At 38.9% G+C, this 26320-nt stretch overlaps 1 protein-coding gene across 1 annotated transcript in view; it reads left to right on the forward strand.

Moving 5' to 3' along the window:
- LOC120323895 overlaps nucleotides 1-23628 on the forward strand; it is a 41387-nt gene extending 17759 nt beyond the window's left edge. Inside the window, exons 3-5 of the mRNA XM_039384646.1 lie at nucleotides 12161-12251; nucleotides 15849-15987; nucleotides 23550-23628. Coding sequence (XP_039240580.1) covers nucleotides 12161-12251; nucleotides 15849-15987; nucleotides 23550-23582 — 263 coding nt within the window. The 3' untranslated portion in view covers nucleotides 23583-23628. The remainder of the gene's footprint in view (nucleotides 1-12160; nucleotides 12252-15848; nucleotides 15988-23549) is intronic.
- Nucleotides 23629-26320: the final 2692 nt, after the last annotated feature.

The following is a 26320-nucleotide window of genomic DNA, read 5'->3' on the forward strand; positions in this document are numbered from 1 at the left end:
GGGAAAGGTTGTCTAAAAATGACAACATCAAATAAAAGAGCTAAATAAACTCTGGTACAAAGACAAAGGTAAAATTCCTGTAAATGTTGGTGCTAGGTAGCAGTCTTGGCACTTAGATTGTGTTTAGACAATTCCACTGTATCTTTCTCCAGAGGTGCACACCATTCTGAGGTGGAAAGTAGCAGAAATAAACAACTGCAAAACAACTGAGAACAAGATAATATTCCTGTGATTTGGATATGCTAAATCCCATTTGGGGAACATTATCATCCTAGGCTCACTTCATAATCAACAGAGAAGAACTTGCGCTTCCAGGATGTGATTTGGATGAAAAATGGTCTCACTTTTCCTGTCAATTTCCTTTCTCTCTCAACTATCTTTTTAGGCGGCCTTGAACAACTCTGCTCCTAACTAGGCAACTATGTTGCTAGTCTCAGGTGCTTTCCACTGGGTGTGAGAAAGTCGGGGCTCAGGGCACTATCTGGTTCACACGTTTTTGGTGCTTAACACAAATTCACACAGAATGAAACACTACAGTCTCTACATTCTGTAAACCATGTCTACTTGACTGTATGAGCGCCTATATTAAAAATTAACAGTAAAGAATACTTAAACAGCAGTGACAGCTGGGACCAAGCCTCGGGACTCTCTCAGGCCTGCCCTCACCAATGGGCTGCAATATCAAGCTCCCTCTTACCTATTCTCTCTCTGCTCCAAAGGCTCACATAGTGAGCAGAATGAAGAACTTCTCTAGTTTGATGGGTAGGATAAGCTCTGAGGAAAAGGGAATTGCGGTTCAAACCCCTTCAGTCTGAGAAAGGCTTAAAATCTATGTTTCCCACTTCTTGTAAGAGTGTTCAAACAATGAAGTTATTCTGAAGTGGCTGCTGCCTCTTCCTCTTGCATCATTAGCTGCTTGCTCTCAAGAGACGACTCAGTGCTCTGGATTTCAAGTGGATGAAGGTGATTGAGGTTCAACACTTGTTCAGATCTACGCTGAGAGGTTTCCCAGGTGATTGGTAGGTGGGAGTTTCAGTGACCTGCTCAGACAGTGGAGAAAGATAGGTTCCTAGCTGCTCTGAATGATTTCGGAGGTTGCCACATTTCCCCACCCATTACACTTGGAATTGAGATGTCTACCTCAGATGCACTGAATCATCCTGCTGAGCCAGGAGCTGCTGGAAGCACGGCAGCACCCAGGCTGAGCAATTCCTGTTGATAGTTCAGATACTGCCTTCCTTTCATGACACAGTTCTTAGCAATTTCTTTCGAGCAGGTACCAAAGAAGCGATGCTTCAGTGACAAATATCCCTCACCTTGCATGATCTACCTCAGCAGCCTGGAATACAGGAAAGACTGCTTTAAGCAAAAGACCGCATAATCATATTCAAGGTGATCAAGGTATTTTAATTTCTCAAGATTTCCCCTCCACAAAGAGTCAGTATATTTGTGATCATACTACAGAGCCCCCTGGGGAACTGGGAAACATATTCAACACATACATGCAGATATGTGCTGGATGTTCGCCACCCTAGGCATGACATTCTCCAGTCTATTCTTTAGCAAAGCAATGAGCATAACAGGTAGAGAAAGTGTGTTCACTCCACTATAAATAGCTAGTTGCATTAAGTATAACATTTACATTTGCTTGTAGTTGTCTGAATTCAGAAACAAATCTGATGCACTACAGTCATGCCAGTAGATCCTCTATTGCCCCTCCTCCCCCCCCTTAATTGCACACCTTTTTCGCTAGCTACTTTTCCCCTTTCAGTCCTCACCATGCAAATTATGCCCACTTTCACTTATTTTCTGACTAATTTAGACCTAAAATTTATGCTGCCATTCACGTCACTGCTGAAATTGGCTCAGAGCTTTCCAAGGGAGTTGCACTTGTTGACAGCAGGCATGAATATATTTCTTAGATTTGAATGCCTTCGTGTGAAAAAAAAATTGCAGAGCACTGTCAAAGCTGTGACTGATACACTGAATAAATGTATAAAGTAAATAACCACACTTACTATGATGAATTCTAGTCTTAGACCCTAATAAATACCTTTTGCATGCAATAGTTGCTGAACTTTTATCTGAAAAATATGAGCCTGGTACCCTAACATTTATGTACTAAAAACGCAAAGGCTGGTTATCAATATGCTCACTTAAATCACAAAATTCAGTACATGGATAGGTGGTTAAAAGATTACCAATTACTGCAATATTGTGACGGACTCCTCCAGCAGGAACAAGAAGAAGTTCATCCCCCAGGACAGCTTGAGTCTGAGAAGTAAGTTCTGTTCTAGATACTTTTTACGCAGAAGGTGCTGAGTCTCCTTCCATAAGATACTGATTTGGATCTTTGTATTATATATTGACTGGCCCAATATCGACCTTTGTCTGAACTGTAGCTGAACAGTTTTCAAAGCATCTGCTTACTAGAACAAAAGTAAACCGCAAAAGCATATTGGATACAAAATGCTGACCTCTCTAGATCATTTTTAACCTTAGTTTGATACGTAAACATCAATTTGTAGTCTGACAGGCAGCTTACTCAGGCTAACAATTTAACTGAATGAAATGCTATTGTTTTGGTCATAATATATAACCTTTTAAAGAAATTTTACTCTTTAAAAATGTAGAGATTTTCTACTTAGATAGAAAATTATATAATAAAATATTTCTGCTATTAAAGAAGTTGGCAAAGGCCAAAATCCTTTACCACTGCAACTTTTTGGAATGAAACATTCAGTGCTTTGAGAGGTAAATACTACGGATAAAAAATCAGTATAAACACCAGCAATGCACAGGGCACTTTTAGACATCCAGACAGAATACAGGTGGAATAAGGAGAAGTAGCTACTGTTATTATTCTTGGAAAGCAAGCAGTCTACAACAGCCCTGAAAGCATGTGATTCTCTCTGTTACTTCACATTCAGCTTTATTAAACATTTAGCTCTGATTCAGCAAAGTACTTAATAATGAACACAGCTCAAAAAAAATCTGATGGGTCTCCATGGCTGTCCTCATACTGCATGTGAGGAAATGGTCCCGAGCAAATGCTCTGAGCACCTCTCTGGGAGCAAGAGTGACAGTGGGTGTTGAGAGCATGATTACAGGAAGGCAGAAATCTGACTGCAACACAAACACAACAAACTATCCCCAAGAGTGAGGAAGACTGAGTAACAAGTTTAGCAATACAGAGTTGTTGTCCAAGTGAAAAGCATAGTCCTAAGCAGCTGCAGCCAGTGTGGCTACATCCTTGTTGCAGTGGGCCGAAGAGCTAGAAAGCTTAGAGCCTACATTTGAACTCTGAGAGACCTAACTTTAACATAAAGCACCTGCCTGCACTCTTTGCTGAAGTAGCACCTTAGATCTTCAGTTAAGTCATCAATGTTGAGTCTTATGGAAGGCTGTGTGATACTCTCATTCAAGGCATGCACCACAAGGAAGCTGTGGGCTTTGGTGGATTCAGCAAGACTATTCCTAGAACATTTTCAAAAACATAACTAAATATTTTTAAATAGACAATTCTTCCCGCTGAAACTATTTATGTGGGGATCTGATAGAAATTGTTAACATTTTAAAGAGATAACTAGAAAGTATCATATAAATGTTTGAAATTAAAAAAAAAAGATTCCCTTAAAAGTGGAGTTTGCTTAAGCTGATACTTTTCATAGGTAAAATAAATAGCATTTGAATTTAGAAAAAATTAAATAAAAAGGGAAAATATTAATTGTGAATAGGAAAAGGGAAAAATTTTAGAGATAATCTAAATTTCCCATCAACTCTACTCTAGAGAACACAGCTTTCAGTGAAATATCAAATAAAACTCCCTGTGAAAACAGAATTAAAAAAATCCAGCAGCAAACAGGTTTCACCCAGACACTGTTTTCCAAAAGGGTTGACAACCGCCCAGTCACCCAGCCAAATGAGTATCTCGAAGGCCCCGGACCCACTCCACCAGACAGCAGTAGAGTAGGTAGGTAAATAGGTATGAGTAAGCACATAAACATGGGATAATACCACGACTCTATTATTCTCTGGTAGGTAGGAAAAAGAAATAGAAAAAAAAGTCTATTGAAGTGGCTGAAGGCATGGGGGCTGGTGCCAGAACCAGTGTTCAAATGCTTGTAGCCCTCTCTTCCCCTGGGCCTTGTGCTGAGCTCATTTGAATCCTGACTGCTCTTTTCATATATAGGTTTTCCACAGAGCAGTCAGACAGCACAAAGAATATATTGAATGTTGAGGTCAGAATTAGGCTTAGAAAAGACCAAGGATCTTTGCACTTTACACCGGGCAGAAAAATTTCCCAAAGGCACAAATGATTGCCCCAGCTCCCAGAAAATAATGCAGATTTCCAGCTGCAGCCTTAAAAGGCTCTGAGGCCAATAACTAAACTGCAGTGGGTTGACCCTGGCTAGATGCCAGGTGCCCACCAAAGCTGCTCTATCACTCCCCTCCTCAGACGGACAGGAGACAGAAAATATAATGAAAGACTTGTGAGTCAAGATAAGGGCAGGGAGAGATCACTCATCAGTTACCATCATGGGCAAGACATACTCAGGAAAAAAAATAAAAATTTATTACCAAACAAATCAGAGTAGTGTAATGAAAAATAAAAACCTAAAAACACCTCCTCTCCTCCTCTTTCTTCCCAGACTCAACTCCACTCCTGATTTCTCTCCCTCTTCCCCCCAGTGGTGCAGGGGGACAGGGAATGGGGGCTGCGGCCAGTTCATCACCCATAGTCTCTGCTGCTCCTTCCTCCTCAGGGGAATGATGAGTCATACTCTTCTTTGCTCCAGCATGGAGTCCCTCCCATGGGAGGCAGTCCTCCATGAACTTCTCCAACGTGAGTGCTTCCCACGGGCTGCAGTTCTTCACAAATTGCTCCAGTGTGGCTCCTTCCTGAGAGGTGCAGTCCATCAGGAACAGGCTACTCCAGCATGGGTTCCTCACAGGGTCACAAGTCCTGCCAGCAAACCTGCTCCAGTGTGGACTCCTCTCTCCATGGGTCCACATCCTGCCAGGAGCCTGCTCCAGTGCAGGTTTCCTATGAGGACGCAGACTCCTTTGGGCATCCAGCTGCTTTGGTGTAGGGTCCTCCAGGATCTGCAGGTGGATCGCTGCTCCACTCTGGACCTCCGTGAGCTGCAGGGGAACAGCCTGCCTCACCATGATCTTCGCCACAAGCTGCAGGGGAATCTATACTTCGGCACCTGGAATCCCTCCTCCTCCTCCTTCTTTACTGACCTTGGGGTCTGCAGGGCTGTTTTTCTCACATATTCTGATTCAGCTGCATTTGCAGTAATTTTTCCCTCTTCTTAAACACATTATCACAGAGGCACTACAACTGTTGCTAATGGGCTCTGACTTGAAGTCTTCTGACATTGGCCCCATTGGACATGGGGGAAGCTTCTGGCAGCTTCTCAGAGAAGCCACCCCTGTAGCCCCCCCAATACTAAAACCCTGCCATGCAAACCCAATAGAGGTCCTTAGGAAAAACAGTCTCCCTCATCCCTCAAGCAAACAACCCAGGTAATTGGTAACCTTAGCAGCTGTTTCTACTTCCATTGAAAAGAGTTAGAGTCAGAAAAAAGGCTTGGGTGGGGGAAAAGCAGGAGAGATAAGTCAGAGCCAGTATTCAAGGTCACTTGGTCTGGGAGGTACAGTGAGACGCAGAGGTCTCTATGCAGAGTATGCTGCTGCTGAGGAGGAAGCAAAACACCCACAGAAGTGTACAGGCAATAAACAGGTAAGACCATTTTTGCCTGAAAGTGATGCCAATCTTAACCAGAGTTAATGACCCCTGGAGAGCCGAGAGGTTTGTAGGTTACACCCTCTAGCGTTCATTTTTAGCAGAAGGAGGAGGGCACAACGTAGGAAGGGGGAATCCAAAATGTCAAGTGCTTTTCAGAATAAACATTTATGCAAATTATTCAGTGATGCCATATCTTTTGCCCTCTAAACCTAGCATAACAGAGACTGTGTTAAACCCGAACTAATACGTAAGCAGGCCATTCAGGTACACATTGTTCCCATCACCTCAGCTATGGGCACCAAACCAAACACTAAGTAAATAACATTTGTCACAGAGATTCGATTCCCCAAGAACATTTGCTAAGGTTGGCCAATTTCCTTCCTCACTCTTTGCAGGAGGTGAGGATCCAATGCACAACAATGGATTGATAGTATGTGTGTAAACTAAACTGATATAAAATAATGAAAAAGGCAGCAGTAGAAGTGGGTATGGGTCAGAAAAACTTAGCTGCAAGAAGCCAGCAATTTCTTTGTCCAAGTCTCCGACCTCTATGACACTGATGCATATTGCAGATGAAAAAAGAGACATGCCTTTGCATTCAGTTCATCATTGTTAGGCTCTCATTAGGATGAGCATGAGTAAGAACGTGTTGCGGAGTCTCGTTACAACAAGTCTTTGAAGGCATCTTAAAGGAAAAAGTCCTCAGTACAGCACCATAGATACTGATAGCTCACCTGCAGAGGTATGATACTGTATCATATGACATGGAACACAAAATGACAAAATGAGCACTGATCCATTAAACAGATTTGTTCTTGACAGCGCATGACATTATGGCAGAGTCTTTTAAAGAGCAAATTCATGTAGTCATGTCTAATTAATTGGTCTGAAACATGAGACTGACAAAACTTAAGGTTGCAGCTAAGCAAGATCCTCAGTGAAACACACTATCGGAATCTGCTGTTACTCATCAGTCAGAATAAAACCAACAGCACCACTCCAGAGAGAGAAAATCAGGGAAAATATCTAAGCAATTAGTAGTTGGATCCAGTGTTTCAAGTGTCACACATATTCTGTGACCACAGGAACATGATAACAAGGATCACCCATTTACAACATACAGGACCAAGGAAGCAACACAACAGGCACAGGCAACCACAAAGGCAGTTAAATCCTGGATGTGCTTAAATATAAATGTGAACACTTTTTTCCTAAATTTAAGAATATTCTCTGTCAATCCACTTGCTCTCAGGGCCAGATTCAGGATATCTACTTCAAGAAGGTTACTTAAGCATCAAAATCCAGCCTCTAGGAAGGTGGCTTAGGGCACACAAAGCTGTCCGGTGGGAGAGGTCAGCATCTTCAATAGTCAGGCAGTGTTATAGCCTGTGGGGTGAATTTGCAGCTCGCTAAAAGAAAACACAAAGCTGTGGATTGAACCTCAACCAACACATAGTCCTGAGCAGGAGTGCTCTGGCCCATTTCAGAGCTGCATGCATACAGAGGGCATAAATTCTACCGACAAACCTACGTCTGCTGTTTTCCTGATGGCACAGAATGCCTTCAGAAATGCCATGGTACTAGGAAAAGATGTAGAGGGAATTCAGGGCATTTTGATCCAGATCCCTAATGTGCAGCCTTGAGTCAGGCACTTACGCCTTGATTTTGATGCAAACCTGGGGCAGAAACAAAGAAGAGCCATAAACCAGTGAGGCTGGCAAGGGGTTACTTTCATCTTGCCTGGTGGAAGTGAGATGAAAACTGCAGATACAAGAGGAAGGCATTCAAAGAGGCAGCAGAGCAGTGCATTGGCAAAGCTCCTGCAGGAGGTGTCTAAGGGAGCAAGAGATGGCAACAATTAAGGGAGCTGTGGTGGCAGGAGTAGGCAGTGGATTTGTCTTGACGATTTCGGAGACAAAGGAGATGGGAATGTATTTATAGAGGCAAGCTGGATTGGAGAAGGTATTTTCAAAATAGAGGTTGCAAGAACAAGGTTACCGTGCTTGTGTCTCTGCCACTGAATCATTGCGACAATTTCCCCATCTGTAAAACTGAGATAATAATACTTACCTATCTTATGGAGGGAGGGGAGTGTGTTGTGAGGATTAATTAGCTAAGGTTTGTACAGCACTTTGAACATGTAGAGAGCGATATAAGTGCTCAGTACTAAGATTATTATTAATATGGAAGAAATAAGCCAGGGTGGGGGTGGAGAGTGAATGAGCAAGCTTTTAAAAGATAAGGAGAAGGAAGTAACAAGAGGATGATAGAGAATAGGAAAGGTTGGGATTAAGGGACAGTTTCTTAAATTAGTGGTAAACACAGGGAAACTTTACTGAAAGCTTAAATGAAGGAAGAAAGCATTAGGAGCAGAGCTGTTAGAACTATAGGCCTATGAGCTCTGATATTATTATCATTTTCTCTTGTTTTGTCAGCTTTACAACACACACTGTGGGATTTTTGTTGTCTTCCCAGAAGTCTTTACCTGGAACACTGGCTGCAAGTAAAATAAATACGAACTGTCAAACTCAAACTTTTGTTCTAGTACTACAGCTCCCACCATATCAGTAAGTTGTGGGTCTGAAACATGAACTTAAAAAATAAGTAGTCTCCTATTTGCATCTTTTATGTAAACCTATCTGCCCTGGCCCCTGTGTTAGTGGTTACCTTGGCTGAAGGCCCGGTGTCCACTGAGACTCCACTCAACCTCCCCCCGTTCAGGGAAAAGGAGGAGGAAAGGGGGGAAAGAAGAGGGAAAAAAACCTTGCAAAACTGATACTGCCGAGAAAGGTGGGTTTATATTTACGCAGAAAGGGAAAAAAAAAAAAAAAGAACTATAAGCACTATACACACAGGGAAAACTGATAATAAAGACTACTTCCCCACAGAAGGTGTTTTCCTCCTCTGAATAACAGCCGTCTATCCCATGCAACTGTCCCGGAAGAGAAGAGAGGGAGTTGTTTCCTTCTCATCTTTTTATATCTGACCTGATGTAACATGGTATGGAATAGCTTATTGGTAAAATATACATCAGGTAACCTATCCTAGTTCCATTTCTGTCCCAGGGAGGGTTACAAGCCCACTACAATCTGTAAAACCTCAAGAAAGAAAAATCAACCTCCCTCCCAGCCATACTGTTACGGACAGAAAAAACATGTATTTTTAGCACCTGTAAAACTTGCAATATTAAGTTCACTTTCATCTCCTTCTTTCAATGAAGCAAAGTAGATGAGGGTATTCTATTGGCCAAGGATTTGTGACAGGTTGCTCAAGACTGGCAATTTTAAACAGAGTGTATGTTCATTAAACATAGAACAATTCCAGGACACTCTGTAGTGTGCTTCTCCATGACAGAGTGACATGCAGTGGTCACTCTGACTTTGTCATCTACGAATTTATAATGGAAGACTATATTTCCTCCTGCCAAATTCCCAGCTTCTATTTTGTGACAGACAAATTACAAAAAAACTTAAATTGTTCTGAATTTTATCCAGAATAATCAGATAAAACAGACACACTCTGTTCACCCAGCAGAGGAGATAGAATGCAAAAATTTTAACTAAGATAGGCCAAACAGTCTTCAAAGTAAGCGCACCTTACAGAGCTTATTTCAGCCTAATAAAAGCAATGTTACTGAGACAGATCATTTTTTTACAGACGTGTTTGTCATCAACCCTTCTTTGGGGATCATGGATTGAAACTAGTGTGGGTCTAGGTGTATCTTTTGATTCTCTTTGTAGTTACAGCACCTAAAGTGACCTTTTAGTTTATCATCAGGTTCATTATTCTGTGTAGCTGACTCTACCCATACAAACCTATTCATAAACATAAGGAGACACAATTTCAAGGAAATAGCTAATTTTCCTGATGTGCCCAGATCCACAGTAATAACTAGTGGATCAGGATAGGTTAAGTGATAACTAATAGAACAAATCTTGTTACCAAAGGGGCTGACTAAAGCAAAAAGTTTTGATAAAGCTAAGTATTTCCGAAAGATAAGTCCAGAAGCTCAAATATAGCTTCTATTTGCAGTGACACCTGATGCTGGTAGCTGGTGCTGGTAGGTGAGGTGTCTGAAAGAGCCTGAGAACTTATCTTCTGACAGTGAAGACCTCTGAAGGCTCTTGACCTGGTTGTCCCTAATACGAAGGCTGTTCCCAGTTGAAAATTCAGTCCTAGTGTAACAGGAGAATGCATCAGAGCTTTACATGGAGCAAATAACACTTTCCCTCGGAATGTCACAAAATCCAGTAATGCAGAGAGAAGGGAGACTGTTGCCTGTAAAGTTTCCTTAGAATACTGTGAAAACATTTTGTACAGTTGTACTGTCAGCGTTATGTGGCATTTACTCCAATTTGTTTAGGATGTTGACAATAGAACTTCATGGCTTTCCCTCTTGAGTCCAGGTTTCTAACAACTGCCTTCCATAGTAAATTATGTATTTCAAATTATGTATGTTTTTAGCAAGGCTATGCTCTTTCTTTTACAAATAGAATAAAACACAATATTTAAATATGCAAGCAAACAAAATGTCTAACAGCAACAAGGAAATGAAGGTGAGTTGGCTGTATATCACAAATGAATACAGAGAATCATTACAGTTTGCATATACTTCTCTTCCAATAATTCCAGTCACAGCCTTCCACTATCTAAGCCAAACTTACTTGTTTAGATAACTACATCAATACTGCCAGTCTCTTAGCATGAGTGGTTTGCATGAGAGACAGCTTAGCCCTTTGTGGGTGCATATTGCTGCCCTGTCTGGAAGGACAGTAGATCTCTGTGTAGCTAAGAGTGGTAATGTAGTGCTCTCCTATTCCTTTCCTTCTGTCCCTTTGGGTGAGGAAGACATTCATGCAATGTTCCTTATACAGGAACATGAAGTTGTTTTTTCCAAGGAACTGCCAGTCTGACCTTCGGACCCCAATTCTCACCTTACACCTTCATTTTGCTGTTTTATACTTCTTACTCTGTGACTTTAATGGGCCTAATGCCTGAAAGGCAATTAGCAGCTATACTAATTTTTGCAAAGGGGACTGGCTATTATTATTAATGCTGTCAGGTCCATCCATCTCTGGAGTTTATAATGTCTGCATAGCATTTCAGTGACAAAATGCAATCATGTTTTTAGACATTATAAAATCTGCACAGTGCTTCAAAGACATTGTGATATCTGGGGGAGAATTTATAGCTCTTACAAAAATTGATGTTTTAAAAAGCAATGATTTTTTAAAAAAAGACCAGGTATTCATGAAGGTAGTCCAGAATAAGAATTCTTGGAGACCTTGCAAGTAAAAATTTGAGGGTTTGTCCATGTGAGGAAATTAACTGGCAGAACTATGGCAGTATAATTATAATGCTGCAGCAGTTACTTCTTGTGTAACTCTCTGTGTTCCTACATAGACACTATACTGGAATAATAGTCTTTTTTTTTTTTTTTGTTATAGACCTTACACTGCTTTCTAACTAACATAAACTCTTTCTGCTTCATAATCACTCGGCCCCCTACGACTGAAATCAGCCCTCCATTTTCTCTTTTGTGCAAATGCCCCTTCACCAAATTACACTTTTGCAGCATAACCAATGACTACAGAAAATGTCTGCAACTACTAATTATAGGCAAAAAAAGAAAAAAACCAAAACCAACAAAGAACCTGACATGGTAAGAGAGTGTGTGCAACAGAGTGACAGAAGGCCAGAGCCAAGGCTACCACGTTTATTGCCAGTTTATTGTGTGTAGCACTCACAGATGAGCCCTAAAAAAGTTTGTTGCAGTGATTTAAAAGAGAAGCAACACATGGTTTAGGGAAAAAGCTGAGGCAGTTCAACACAGCACCTTCAGTGAGTGAATTTCAATTGGCTTTCAACTTAGTATTGCAGGAAACTTTGGGAGAAAATGGATTGAAGTATTTACAGAGCATATAAATCACAATAAAAATGAGAACACTTTCTCAGTTATCTACTTGATGAATAGTAAGGGGGAACAATATTAAGCTGGAAGCTTAAAAATTTAATATGGGATAATGCAGAAGCAGGTATGGTTCAACTGAGGATCTGATATTGTAATAACCAAACAAAAATGGAACTTGAGTGGTTTATACATGTTATCAGAACTCTTCAGGTGAATGGAGGTCTTACTAAGAGGATATATTTTTTTATAACTGTAAACTGTACAGTCTGATAAATGTTTAATATTAAACTTATCTAAAATTCTAATAAAATAAAACATACGAGGACAACATCTACATGAAGTAGTTCAAGTTGTTTTTGCTGTGGCTCTAAGAAACAGTTTATATTGTGTTTGCTATCACAGACCCCTGTTTAATAAAAAAAGGGGAGCAGGAGTCACATAAAGCAAAAAAATGGGAGTCAGTATTACCTAAATAAAAGTTTCTTGTTCACCAGATGAAGCTGGCCACAATACAATGTGCAGATTGGTCCGTCAGCACACACCAGACCATGGGCTCCATCTTACAGACATTGCTTTAACAGACAGGTAATCTCATTTTGCAGTTTGCATTTCCAAATTTTGTATGCTTTCCAGGAATTGGATAGTAATGAAAACTAAACACCATAGCTACAGAAGATGCCCTCAAATATTCATGCTTTAAGTGACTTTCCTTTTTATATGTTTTTAGGCTTCTACATTTCTTCTTCTAAAAATGCTCTAACAATTAAGTTTATTGGTAAGAATATAATAAAATAAATAAAATATAATTATATATATATTGCACAACATTCACTAAAATGTGTTCTTAGTAAGCAGAAGTTCACCTTTTCCTGAATCTTTCCCTCTTCCTATCAGGAGACAGAAACACAGCATGTGAACCATGTATCTTAACACAAAAATTTAAATTCTGAATCAGAAAAGGCCATGAGCAAAACTCCAAAGAATAAAATGTAACTTCTAGACTTGCTGTTTTATCATTTCCTTCTTCTAGTCTGGAGAAAACAAGCAGAACTGAAGCTGGTAGTGAACTGACTTACCAGACTGGTAGAAAAACAAGGATTAGGAGTCCCAGATTCTCACTCAAGCACCATCTGCAGTGAGCTACATTCCCTGATCGCTCCTATAGTCTTTGTTCAACTTAGAGAAGACCTGTAACTGAATTCTCTTGGTTAACTGATGTCAAATATTTCCCAACCAAGAATGTATGACCAATATGATAATAACAGATTACTCTGAATGATGAAAAACATGAGAAAATTGGAACTGGGACAAAGCAGTTGGACAAAGGACAACATTAAGAATTCATATACTTGTGCTGATTTTGAATGCTGCTGCTACAAATCCCTCTAAGTCACTGTTCCACTGTCCTACTACAACTAAAGGAGTTTACTTGTCTAAATATGTTTGTAGGAGGGTGCCTCTTTCACACAGATGCTGGCAGCATCAGTGCTCAAGTCAGCCTGTGCAACAAATGGTCCCCATTGCTGGGAACTTCAGAAATGCTCCAGTATTTCAGCATTTGTTACCACCTTACCATTAGGAATGTTGTGCACTGCTGTGTACCAGTTAGTCTCGTACATTACCCTTACCACAAGATTGGCTAGTGCAGAAACAAACCCATTTTTTTTGTTGTTGTTTTTGTTACAAAATCCAGATTTGACCACATAGTTACAAAGGATAATGAAAACCTTTGGAGACAGAATAAAATCATGTTTAATGTAGTTATCCCAGGGTTTAGTAAATGGTCTTTTCCTCAGCACCTCTTTCTCTCTCTGACAAGCTGTTCACACTTAATTTGTACAGGGCACCATTTAGTCTTGATGTGCACTCCATCTTCCCAGATTAGTTTAGTCGAATAGCCACCTCACCACCTACATCCAAGCAATTGTTTTACAACAAGAGATTCCCTATGGCCAGGCAGCAGAGAAATCCTTAGTGTATGGTGCAAAAGAGTTGATGAAACTGCTTCAAAAAGAATGAATTAGCAGATAGTATGTTGGTAAGGTGACCCAAAGCCACAAGCAGCAAAATGCATGGGAATATGAGAAGCTGCTGGGTTGTACTAGTTGCCCATCTAGCCCAGTATTTTGTCTCAATGGCAAAAGTAGATGTCATTCACGGACAGCATGTGAGCCTAGTCATTATTTGCAGTCCATTTCTTTTGTATTCCCTCAGCACACAAATAGAAACACCAGGGATTTCAGAGGGCACCTCCCTGTCTAGTCCTTCTATACCTCTTTATGGACTTGTTGTCCATGGATTTTTCTGGCTCTTGTTTTGAAGACCATCTTAGGGTCTGCCTCCGCAACCTCTTGTGGTAGCAAGTTCTGGAAATTCACTATCCAGTGGGTAAAAGGCTTGACTGCTTCTTTGCTTTAATTCACGCTCCTACTATTTTCACTGAGCAGCCCCTACTTCTCATAATGTAGAACTTTGTGAGCAACAGTTCAGCCTTACCTTTGTGTCAGAGCTTCACTTGCCTGCCACCTTCCCCCTCTCTTCTCCAAACCAAAGAGAGGTATGACTTCAATTTATTGATTCGTGAACAACTCTTGATTAGTCATACTATCAAAATCAGCTGTGTTGTGTGTATTTTATTTAAGTAGAGCATTTTGAGCTTCTTGTAATACAATGTTCTCAGCATCTTTGAGAAGCCTTAATTAAGAAAAACCCACACATCAAGTGTAATGTTCATATTTCTCTCCATTTGGAAGCGTGAGGGAGAACAGAATGCTTGAGCATTTCTAACTATTATTAAAGATGCCCAAAGAAATAATATTGTTTATGTTGTGGGATTTGAGACTAGGTAAGTAATCATGAAATTAAGGACTGTACTATAATGTGTATGGAAGGTAAGAAAAAATTTAAATTATAAGGTCATGTGGAGCCCCTCTCAGTATCAGCACCTCAGGATCAGGAAAGACAGTGGGGATTAAGATGCAACTGAGAATGAAAGGCGTGATTTCTCTTGATTCTTAGTGAGATCTGGGAGCCTAGATGTCTCTTTCTCCAGGGAAAAATCCTTCACCATATAATTTCCAGAATTTAAACATCAATTTAAGTAGAATTTAAACACCATTATAATATTGCTGCTGTGTAACTTGGCATGGCTTTTCTTTCAGAATGTATTTTAAAATACAGAAAAATTCGAATAGGCTTTATGACCGTACACCTTCCTATGCATCATTATACCATCTGCCAACAGTATCTCATTTCTGCAGCCTTAAAAACCTACTTTCATAATCCTCATACCAACCAAAGCAAGGTATCTCACTGCATTTTCTTTCTTTTATCCCTATTGTTGTAGTGTATTTTCATAGAAATACTTAGGCTGTAGTTACTAGGGACAAAAACGCCTCCGAGTGCCGTGTCCTATGAAGTCTGGGCACCAAGGTCAGGACACTGACTATTTCAATATCCATGTCTCCATACCTGTAGCCGAGTAAATTATGCACAGAGTGTTTATTTCAGGCCTTTTCTTGCTCATCTCAGAACAGTTGTTTAAAAATGTTTATTTTCAGGGTGAAATGTTTTAAGCCTTATGTTTGACTGAGTAGTAGAAAGCAGAGATAACCTTCCCGTTCCAACTCCAGCTCCAGGGACCTGCCAGGCCTCTCTTTCCCAGCTTTTGTTGACCCCTGAAGCCCTGATAAACACAACCAGCTGAGCTTGGCTGGTCCTTTGTCCTGCGTGTCAAAGGAATAATCACACCCTAACTGCTTACTCTGCCTTTGGCCCCTCCTGTGTCTTGCTCCCCTCCCCATGTTCTGCTTTGCATTGTAATTCCTTGGCTTTCTGACCACTGCCTCTGACCTCCTTTTCATTTTGCCCTTCAACTTGGTAAAACTGTATCCAGTTTCCTGCCCTTTGGCTTGGCTTCTGGTCCGAGGTCTTGCCTAGATGCTTGCCTTGTATATCTTTACTCTTCTAATGCCTGACTTTGACTTGCCTGGCTCTTTCTATTGATTGGGCTCTACACCCAACTTCAGCTAGATACTAAGGTATTGATTACTTGTTAAAGTCCCAAAAGAAGATAAATTTTGTTTTTAGTTTCATTCTTTCTTTTTGCTATGTTAGGAATATAACTCTCTGCCTTCAAACTGAGATAGGAATGATCTGTTCTTTGTATTTCTTTTTTTGCAGGGTGAAATTGTATGTCTCAGATTCAGCTCTCAAATATGGAGTGAAAAACATGTTCCCAGCCATTAACCTGAGACCCTCGATTCTGCCAGAAATTCTCTGGCCAACAGAGTTCAGCAGCAAGCACCTTGACAACAGAGAGGTATTAGTTCAAGTAAAGACCTGTATTAACACGTTACCTCACAGGGACTTAGCCAGGAATGGATGCACTGATGACTTTTTACCATGACAAAGAGCTGACTTAAACAATACTCCCAAACTGTGGAACTATTTTTTGATCACGTGTTCACAAATGCCTGTTCCAAATCTTTGAGAAAACTGTTAGCATGTGAAGCAGGACCTAATGTAGTACATCCAAAAATGTTTCTTGCTTTGAGGCAATAAGAAGAAGCAAGCTGACTGGATCATATTCTACTTTTCTCTGTGCCCTGGTACACCAGTGATTTCATAAAGCAGCAGTCAAGAGAAATGTTACAACTACCATTTATGAACATACACTCTATCCTCGTGTATAGCCTATATTCAATTCACAAAAATATTTAAGAAAGAGCTTGAGTGCTTTCCTGACAAGGGTATTTCCAACCAGGGCCTCTGTTCACATCAGTTCTTTCACTAGGGCAAGAATGAAAGCTAAGGTAATCTGAAAAGTTCACTTTAAATCTTAATTTTCACATTGCAGTTTTCTGATGAGCCCAATCCCCATTAAGCTACATATTTTCTATGCATGGCTTAACAATGACCTGTTTTTTAAACAGTAAAATTCTATGCTCTTTTTTTTTTTTCTTCTTTGAAGAAGGAAAATATATTTTTTGCCTTTTCTTTTGTTAAAAAGTTTTTAAAATCCGGTCTTGTAAAAGGTCAGTTCTACAATTCTGTGATTCTGTGTGCCTCTGCGAGCAGGGGAGCATTTACACAGGGCTCAATGCTGGTCAATGTCTCCACACACCCAAGTGACAGTCAGACCTTGTCATGCTTGTCTGAGTATGCCAACAAATTTTCATCACTTCAGACACCCCACAGAATTTGGAGGAAGAGTAAAAGGGTCATCCACTAATAATCTCTAAAAATACGAAAAATAGAGTTCTCAGCTCAAGATGGGCCATCCAATGTGAAAAGATAAGCAGAATAAAAGAACATAGATTTTAATTTGATTTGTTGTATATGGACCTCTTCTACTTTCACTGAATTTAGAAGAAACATTTCAAAAATATAACCATGTAACTGGAAAACAAACTTTGCTACTGTGACTCCATATACATACAGATGGTGAAGTTTTGGTAAAGGCAGAAAAACCCCAAACTCTAGTATTTAGATCCCATTGTCTTCTAGAACTTGGAGGTTTCATGCTTAGAAAAAATAGCCAATTTCTGAATAAAAAGAACTGGAAAGAGGGAATTACTTGATTTTGTTTCTCTCTGTTGAGCTAATGAATATTTTACTGAACATGAGAAAGTACCAATCTACTTTTTTATTTCATGAAAAGCAATCTTGAAAACTCACCAAAGAGGACTGGAGAATTACAGTGTCCTCTATCCATCCAACTCTGTTTTCCACTACATTCCCATTTTCTTCCACCTTTCTTTCCAATCTGAAAAGAAGGGACTGATGCTAAGCTCCCTCTGTTCTCTAGCCCTCAATTAAAATTCATGATGTGAACACCTAAAAGTCAAAATGCAGAAGTCTGCCCTCAGTTCTTACTCAAGCATAACTGTTGTTAACTTTTGATAAATTTGACTCATTTTTGTACCATTTTATGTATTTTCTTCTAAAATATTTAAAACAGTTTCCTTCATGTAGGATATACAGGATATTGGTATTTACCTACTTACACTGGTGATGTTGAAGTGTAGTGCTATTTGAGGTGGCACGAAAGAAGCCATCAGATTGGTGGTTTTGTCATACATGAATAATGTATCCAATCCAACTTCATTTTGACAATATCATTATACTAAACTATGACATATAATTTTTATATATTCTAAGTATTTTTTAGCTACATGTGGTATACAGTCCAGCAAAAACCCCACCCTTAAATGACATAATGATGTTACTGAGGCTGGTTTCAACGAAAATAGTACTTACAAAGTATAGCACAGTAGTCACTATATATTAATTCCCTCTCCCATCAATTAATTACCTCACCCTTTAAGACAGACATATAATGTAATTAGAGATTTGAACAGTTCACAGCCAGATCACTTAAAGTAACATTGTTAATGGGCTTTAGAAGTTCTCCCTTTAATATTGCCAGTGTTATAACTTCTAATTACCTTAATAATTAGGGCTGTGTCATTCATGATTGAGGTAACAGTTGCTAACACTAATGGGTATCAGAGGTCTCTCACAAGGCATGTTTTGATGTTCTCGTCCAGTTGCTTAGGGCAGGCAAGAGCTATTTGTCCTTGGAAACATAGCAGTTGCTATGTGGTGGCCTGGGCAGAGGCATCCTTACTAACCACTTTAATAGCGCCACCACCGCTGCTGTTTTCATCGAGGAGTGACTGTACGAAATGCTCTCACCATGCACTACCCTTGAAATGCAAATGTGGCACCTACGGATGAAATCTGTTGAACTCTAATTGCAATTGTTGCTATTGCTACAAATAACAGCATAAACTTGAATGTGAAACCTGACTGAAATTCAAAGAAATCCATAGGTAACCCTTCCCCATTCCCAACCCTACAAATTAGCAATGGTTAAGGTTTTCAAAGTCTAAGATGACACATTTGCTTAGATGTGTTTCATTGTGCATGAGTAATTCTAGGTTAAAGTCTAAAGGAAAGCAATTGGAATTTGCAGCTATTTTGTCGAGATATTACACTAGTATCACCATTCAAGTCCATTTTTTCTAAAGACTTCTGGCACATATACTGAAACCAAGCCTTTTATGAAGAATAAGAGTCAAAGGTTCCTCTGTATTTGGCTGAAACCAGAAATTCAGAGATAAAAGCCTGTTTGTTGGCCATGCTGCCCTTTGAGGCTTAAGAGTTCATGGGAGAGTGGAGAACTCCGGATTTACTCTACTGTCTTCCATACCTCAAATTTACCAAGATTTGTGTAATTAGAGACCAATAAAAAGATTTGGAGAACTATCAAACACAAGTAGATACAAAAAAAGAGCAACTTCATTGGACAGACATTCACCAAACTGGTTTTAAGCATCTAGTTAGTCCCTGAGGACTAGGAACAGAATGACCTCTCTTATTTACTTTGCTTTTTGGAACTTTATTACATGTATAATATGACAGTGATGGAAAATATTAAATCCCCAGGGGTCAGGGGAGCATTTATTTCTTAGATTTGTTTGTTTTCCAGACATAGATTCAACTGATTTCCTGACTCAAGTTAAATTACACTGAACAGGTAAAAGGGCAACTCTGTGATACAGAGAAGAATGCCCTAGGGATTAAAAAAAAAAAAAAAGACTGATTTATCCCAGTCACACTAAAAAACCCCAGGAACTTAACATTTATTAGACTGGACATGAAGGACATACTCATATAGATAAGATACAGATGGTAAATTAGCCCTTTAAAGTACAACATTGAAATCAATACACTACACAGATACCACAAAGACACTCCCATTCCTTTTCATCTAAATTAAAATCTAGGTAAAAAACAGAAAAAAACCCCCAAAAAACCAAAACAAAACAACCACCAAATCCCAAACTCATGTAGGTACTTGAGCAACAGGTGTGAGAATTTCCCTCTCTCATCAGGTAAATATATAAAGTATTCATAGTTGAATCAGATTTAATTTCTATAGGCTTCCATTATTAGTTTGGCAAGTATCCTTTCTTCTTTTGTGCTCCTTTTCAGTGAAAACAAAATAATTATAAGAGTACTAGCTTTGTCTGCTTTGACCTGAAAAAGTATTACATACAAATACAATCTCATCAAGGAAAGAATTTCCATTAGGAGTGATCATATTTCCTGTTGACTACAAGATATAATTCCAGGATTCAAAAATCCCTATATTAAAGTAATCTTGAAGATTTTTACATCAGCAAGTCACAAAATACATGAATGAATATTCACATATGTATACGTGTTTGTATACATTGTATGTGCATATATATGTATGTAGATACACACAACTCACACATATTATAGTGACACTAGTGCTAAACATTTTGCTCATACATTCCTAAAAGTTTTCAGAAAATCTTTACTAACCATTTGGCTACAAACCTATTTCACTAAATTTCAGAGCAGTCATGACAGAAATTCTACAGTTATACCCTTAACTAAAAGACAAAAGCTATGAGATCTTAGCTCACATGAAACTATGCCAAGATCATTTAAGGAGCCCAAAGCTACTTGTAATGCAACACAAACAACAAGTAATTCAAAGTACTCTATGGACACATCCTGTCATAGAGGAACTTGCTACCAGATTTCCAGGTACATTAACAACATCAGCCATTTGCTGTGAATTACTGTTACATTAAATGCCTAAGCAATTTTTTACGTGCATAATCCCACGTCATAACTACATGCATATGAATAAGGGTATGCATGTAACAGTACTTCACATTAACACTTTATGTTTGCATTTTAGAAGAACATTTAGTGCCAAGTATTTTTGCTAGACTCAGACAAATTAAAGAAAGTAACCTGGTGACTCCAACTTGGCAAAACACAGGTGCACATCGTATGGAAGAAAAACACCCTTTAGCTCTCGTACTAGGAAAACTTTTATCTTCGTGCATTAAGCCCAGCCACTCCATTCAGCAGAAGAGGGCATAATGGGGCTACCATGCCTCTATCTTCTAGGTGTATCATCCTCTTTTCTGTCACAACTCCCATCCATCCCAAAATATGCCTTTGTCTAGTATATCCTATGGGTACACATTAAGCTTTTTCTTTTCTGTCTCACCCTGTGGAGACTCAACACAAAAAAACACAGTGTCTCACTTGTGCACACACAGGCTTTTATAGCTGTCGGAATGTGTGCTTCACATTGCACCATACAGTTCTGGTGCCCTCAAGTCATTCAGATAGAGGCCTGGCCCAATTATGAAGTGATATCCAGACATCTGCATGCCTGTCCTTCCTTCCAGTGAAAACCAGAATGTGATAGAGATGAGCTATTGACATGAGATAAGACAAATCTCTAGAAATACCTGTTTAAAAAAACCCAATAACAGTAACGTTAGTTCCAGTGTCACACCTTGCCATCAGAGATCAAGAGAATTTCATGTGACTTCACATGAAATGTGACACCTTCTCACCTAGCCCTAGGAGTAAGCTGTAGCTAGAAGGTGCATCCAGATGCAAAACCAGAAAACAAGCTCCAGGTCTCAAATACAGGCTGGGTGAAACTGCTTTTCCTGCCTACCCATCTCTCAATTAATAAGCTTCCTCTGCATTCAGTTCTTAACCCTGACATACTAATTTCCTCTGGCATCCAAGGTACAGAAATTAAGAAAACAAATGTAAGATAAATTCTCCCATATTTCAAAAGGATATAAAATTCATGTTTTCTATCAGAGGTAGCCAAAAGTTCATTGAATTAGAACCACTTTCAACTACTAATATATTACATACATAACTCACTTAAAACCTTTTACATACAGGGAGGATAAACGCTTAAAAATTTCCATTCAGTGTTTTCCTGGAAGAAGCAGTGCTGGCTAAGAGCTTCCCACTAGGAAAAATAAGGATATCTGAAACTGCCAATTCTGTTGATCATAGTGGAGTGAAGACAATTATATTCAAACACATCTTTCTAAAAAAGCCCAGCAACATTCCTGTCGATGTTACACTCTGTCACTAGAGAGTAAAAGGAGAAAAAACCCAACCTCACTCTAAGCTCTGCCGTGATGTTTTCCCAACTTCTAAAAAGGCACAAGCAATATGTCCTTCTGATATTAATATAACCACACTACCAGTTTTAATAGTGTTTAAGGTGAAACTACTTCCTTTCATTGTCCTCATGCATGAAAAAATCATCACTGGAGTTACTAGAAGGCTGAATATCTGCATGTTTATGAAGAAAGGAGTGATGATTAAGATAAAACCATCCCCTTACTGATCTCAGGCCGCTTTTTCAGATTAAAGAATAAAATTAAAGAATATTATAACATTAAAAAACTCAGAGCTTGCTGAGGGTGAGTGAGTTCATGATAGGCACAAACTAATAACTACATCCACATTCCTACTGACAAATCACTATACTACAGGTGCATGCATAAAGATTAACATAAACATACTGCTATTTGCTATGGGATTTCTATTTTTCTACTTATATTGTTCTTTTTGAAAATAAATATATTACTCCATCAATAATTTCAACATCCTTGAAGAATATTGGAGAACTGAATACTGTATACACATGCTTGTGTGCTACATGAAAATGTTGTAGGAGTCAACTGCAATTCTACAGGTCCATTTCTTTGCACAGTTTCAGCAGTTCATTGCTAAATAAAGCCCCATTTCTGTCCCTTTCCATCATATGATTTAGCAAGTGCATATTGAAAAAATGAGTAATTGCATTTGAGTCAACCTGCATGCACTGAAGTTAAGCACCGCTTAAGTGTTGCAGGATTGGGGTTTAAGCTTCCAATTATCCCTATTGCAGCTGTGTGAGATATACCCCAATGAATGCATTTGGCATCAGTTTTCATTTGCGTTTTCTCTTTCAGGGGACTGAAAATGGCAAACACGAGTAGAGGCTGAGTGGTGTTGTTTCTGTTAGGCCTACACACCTAATAAAACATAATATTTACTTTCAATATTATCATCAATAATTGAGTTAGAGATTCACTGTATGACCCAGTGATCATACTACACATGCTACCTCACTTTAGGAAACAGTCTGGATTTTTAAATTCAATATTGTGTAAGTTCGTAAAATTTATATATAAATATAAATAAAATATTTATATGTGTGTAGCAGGTTCAATATGTCACTGGAACGAAACCAGCAATTGCTAGGGAGGTTTTGTGGCTGGTTATGTTATTCAGAAGGCCACAGTACACAATCTCAGGAGTCTCTGCTTACCTTAGGAAATACTGTTAAGAATTTAAGCCAAGTGCGAATTGTTATGTGGGCATTTTATTAGTTGTCAATTGCACAGCATTATTTTTGAGCCAGTATTAGACTCATATCCTAAAGCTGTCAGTATGCCATACATCCTCTTTGAAGAAAAAGAAAGTCTATTTTTTTTTCACCAAATAAGTCCTACAAAAATACTGAAAAAAATGTCAAGACTACACTTGGTCTACCACTAGATCCTGCTATGGCCTTATGTACAAATCATATTTGAAGCAAGGGAAAAACAGGTACTGTAATTTTTGTCACAAGATATTCAGATAAATTAATTAAATCAGGGTCATGTCCATATCAACCTGAAAAATGCACAAATTCTTGTTGCTATATTACTAGATGAAATTTAGATCTGTGTAAGAAGCTGAATTTATTGCCTGATGGCAGTGAAACCAGCAGTATGCCCTAAGAGACATCAGACAACTATTAGAAATCACTAATACTTAGCATTCCTGACAGAAAAATGAAAAAGCAATTCCTAAGGTTTTAGGGATCTGATGTTTTTCTTTGCTTAAGGCTGCATTTGACGTACCTATTGACATAAACCCTGGAGTCACAGTCCCCTACCAACTAAGTAAGGTCATGCAGTTGAATGGACACCTAAATGCAGAGATGTAATGATGTTTGATGCATGTCTGGTTGTCCTCCAGGGTGGAGTATGGACATGGCCAGCATGCAGATGAAATCCAAGAACCTGAGAACACTTCAGAATCTGATAATAAAGACATGGCCTAATTCACTGTAAGTTTTAATGGCCTTTCCTTGTCCCACCTTCCTCTAAGCAGGATTTAGATTTGATCTCAATAGGAAGTCAAAGGAAAACTCCTAAAACTTTTTGGGTATCTCCTTCACAATAACAAGGGATAGCTACTGAAGCAAATGTCAGTGAGAACTCTATTTTAGTTCCTTGTGTTACAGATCGTAGAATCATAGAGTCACAGAATGCTTTGGGTTGGAAGGGACCTTAAAGATCATCTCATTCCAACCCTCCTGACTTGGGCAGGGACACCTTTCACTATATGAGGTTGTTCCAAGCCCTATCCATCCTGGCCTTGAACACTTCCAGGGATGGGGCATCTACACCTTCTCTGGGCAACTCTTCCAGTTTTAATCCATTCCCTCTTGCCCTACTACTATATGCTCTTTGTAAAAAGTCTCTGTCTCTCTTTCTTGCAGGGTCCCTTCAGGTACTGGAAGGTCACAATTAGGTCACCCCTAAGCTTTCTCTTTTCCAGGCTGAACAATCCCAATTCTCTCAGCCTTTCCTCATAGGAGAGGTGCTCCGTTCCTCTAATCATCTTGGTGTCCCTTCTCAAGACTTGCTTCAACATCTTTGGATGTGCCAAAAGACCCCAAGGGATGCTAAGTCCAACATTTTACCTCCCTAGATAAGTAGCAGATACTCCAGTGATAAGGTTTCCTGGTGTTGGCTTACGTGAAGATGATCAAGTTGTGATGATACAGTAGAATGTAACATGGTTGAGAATCAAGCTATGAAATTCGGATTCCCATTTCTTTCCTCTTGTTTTCCATGCACAAGGTATAATGTTTTCTGATCTTTATCCTTTTTCTATCCCACCAGCTCCCAGTCATGTCATTCTCTATTTCCCAACCATTTTCCAAAACATTCTTTTTGTCTTTTTGCTTTCCCTGTGTCCCTCCCAACCTCTGCTAATTTTCTTCTTCTCACGGACATTATTCCAACAAAACTCTACATTTATACCATATCTGTTCCTCTCTTCTGTACTGCCCTACATCCCTATACATCATGTTGATCACTATTCTTACCATTTGACTTCCCGTAGCTTCCAACATTTTATCTGTAATCTGATTTTCATCAATCAAGATTTAAAAAAAAAAAAGCCACAATACTGGTAAACATGAGGTCCCTGAAACAATAATTATTACTGTAAAACATGTTAAAAATATGCCACAGAAAATTTTCAAACTATTACCTTGTTATTTTGAAAAATGCCAGTGTGTGCCATTTTTTCATTACAAAATTGCTCCAATCACAAGTGTGACAAAATCTTCATATTTGTCACTGTAAGTTTTAAAAGGTTTGTAATAAAAATAGAATTTTAATTGCAAACTTTTGAAAATTGTAAATTTGGGGAAATTTTAACAAATACTAATACAGAGACTCTCAAACACTTGTGTGTTATGTTAAAAACAATAATTTAGTCTCAGAACAGGCTGATGAAACAGATAGTGTTTTAGCGGTGGGAATTTGAGACAGTTGACACTTTTCAAAGTGAGATCTGTAGATTCACAGATGCTTGCATTGGGTCATTGGACAGAGACTACCCATGTTCAGAAGATGGATGCTACTATACATCATACAGTATATAGTAGACACTAAACTTTTTTCTGGAATACGATTTTCTTTCTATGCATAGGTAAATTTATACCAACAAAACCATCTTTACTTTAATAAAGTGTATTTTGTTTGGGGAATTGGTTTATGAACACTGGCTAACATAAGCAGCAACTACATTCAGACAGCTTTGCAACAGAGCTCTCCAGAACATCTGTGCAAGAAGAGCCATTCAAGTGTTGGTGAGATTTCTAAATGAACCAGCAGTCATATTTCAGAACTCCTATCCAGGTTAAATGCAAAATAAAAACCAGAGATGGGAATAAAATTCAACTTTTCTGGCTTTTTGTGGCATTTTTTAATCAAGGTGTACTGCTACTGCAGCTCTCTGTGGTAAGAAATAAACTCACCACGTACCCTGTTATATTCAGTCTCAGCAACAGAATCCTGAACTCAGTTGCTGGAAAGTGAGAAATACAGTCTTAAAACTCCTGTTTATTTTCCATACAGCACACAGGAAAGCAGCAAGGAAGAGAAACATTCATTGTCAACTCCCATAATGTTCTGCAAGTATAAAAAATCGTGGCAGACAACAGGAAAAAAATGAATATATTTAAATACTGAAGTGGAGAGAGGGAACAGAAAAATTACATAAAAATAACATAACTGATAACCTCTATCAGCATAGATTTTAAGGTTGCTGCTGCTGCACTGGGCGTGAAAAAAGTCTATCTGTAGGAGGTCAAATGCACTAAGCTTTAAACTGCAGAGAGCTTATAGGAATATTAATGGCATAGTCTATCCCAAGAGAAACACTGTAAAGAAGCTAATAATTAGAAAAAGATCTTGAAAGGGAAAAAAAAGAGAAAAGTTGTCATGTGTTCTTTAATTTGAGTGTCAGCTGGCACATAACGGAAACCAAAGCCAAGTAAGTGTTAACAGTAATTCTACAAAATTTCATCCTTTTTAAAGCAAGTTTTTCATGTTTTCTCTTCTCACTGTAAAGTGCATGAATGTCAAAAGTGCCTGAATGCAAAGGCATTTTATATTATGGATCTGACCAAGTAACTCCTTCACCACTAGAAATGGATCTAATGGACAACT

This window comes from Pipra filicauda, unplaced genomic scaffold, assembly GCF_003945595.2.
Source record: "Pipra filicauda isolate LSUMZ 115617 unplaced genomic scaffold, ASM394559v2 scaffold115_size4368891_pilon, whole genome shotgun sequence".
Taxonomy (NCBI): domain Eukaryota; kingdom Metazoa; phylum Chordata; class Aves; order Passeriformes; family Pipridae; genus Pipra; species Pipra filicauda.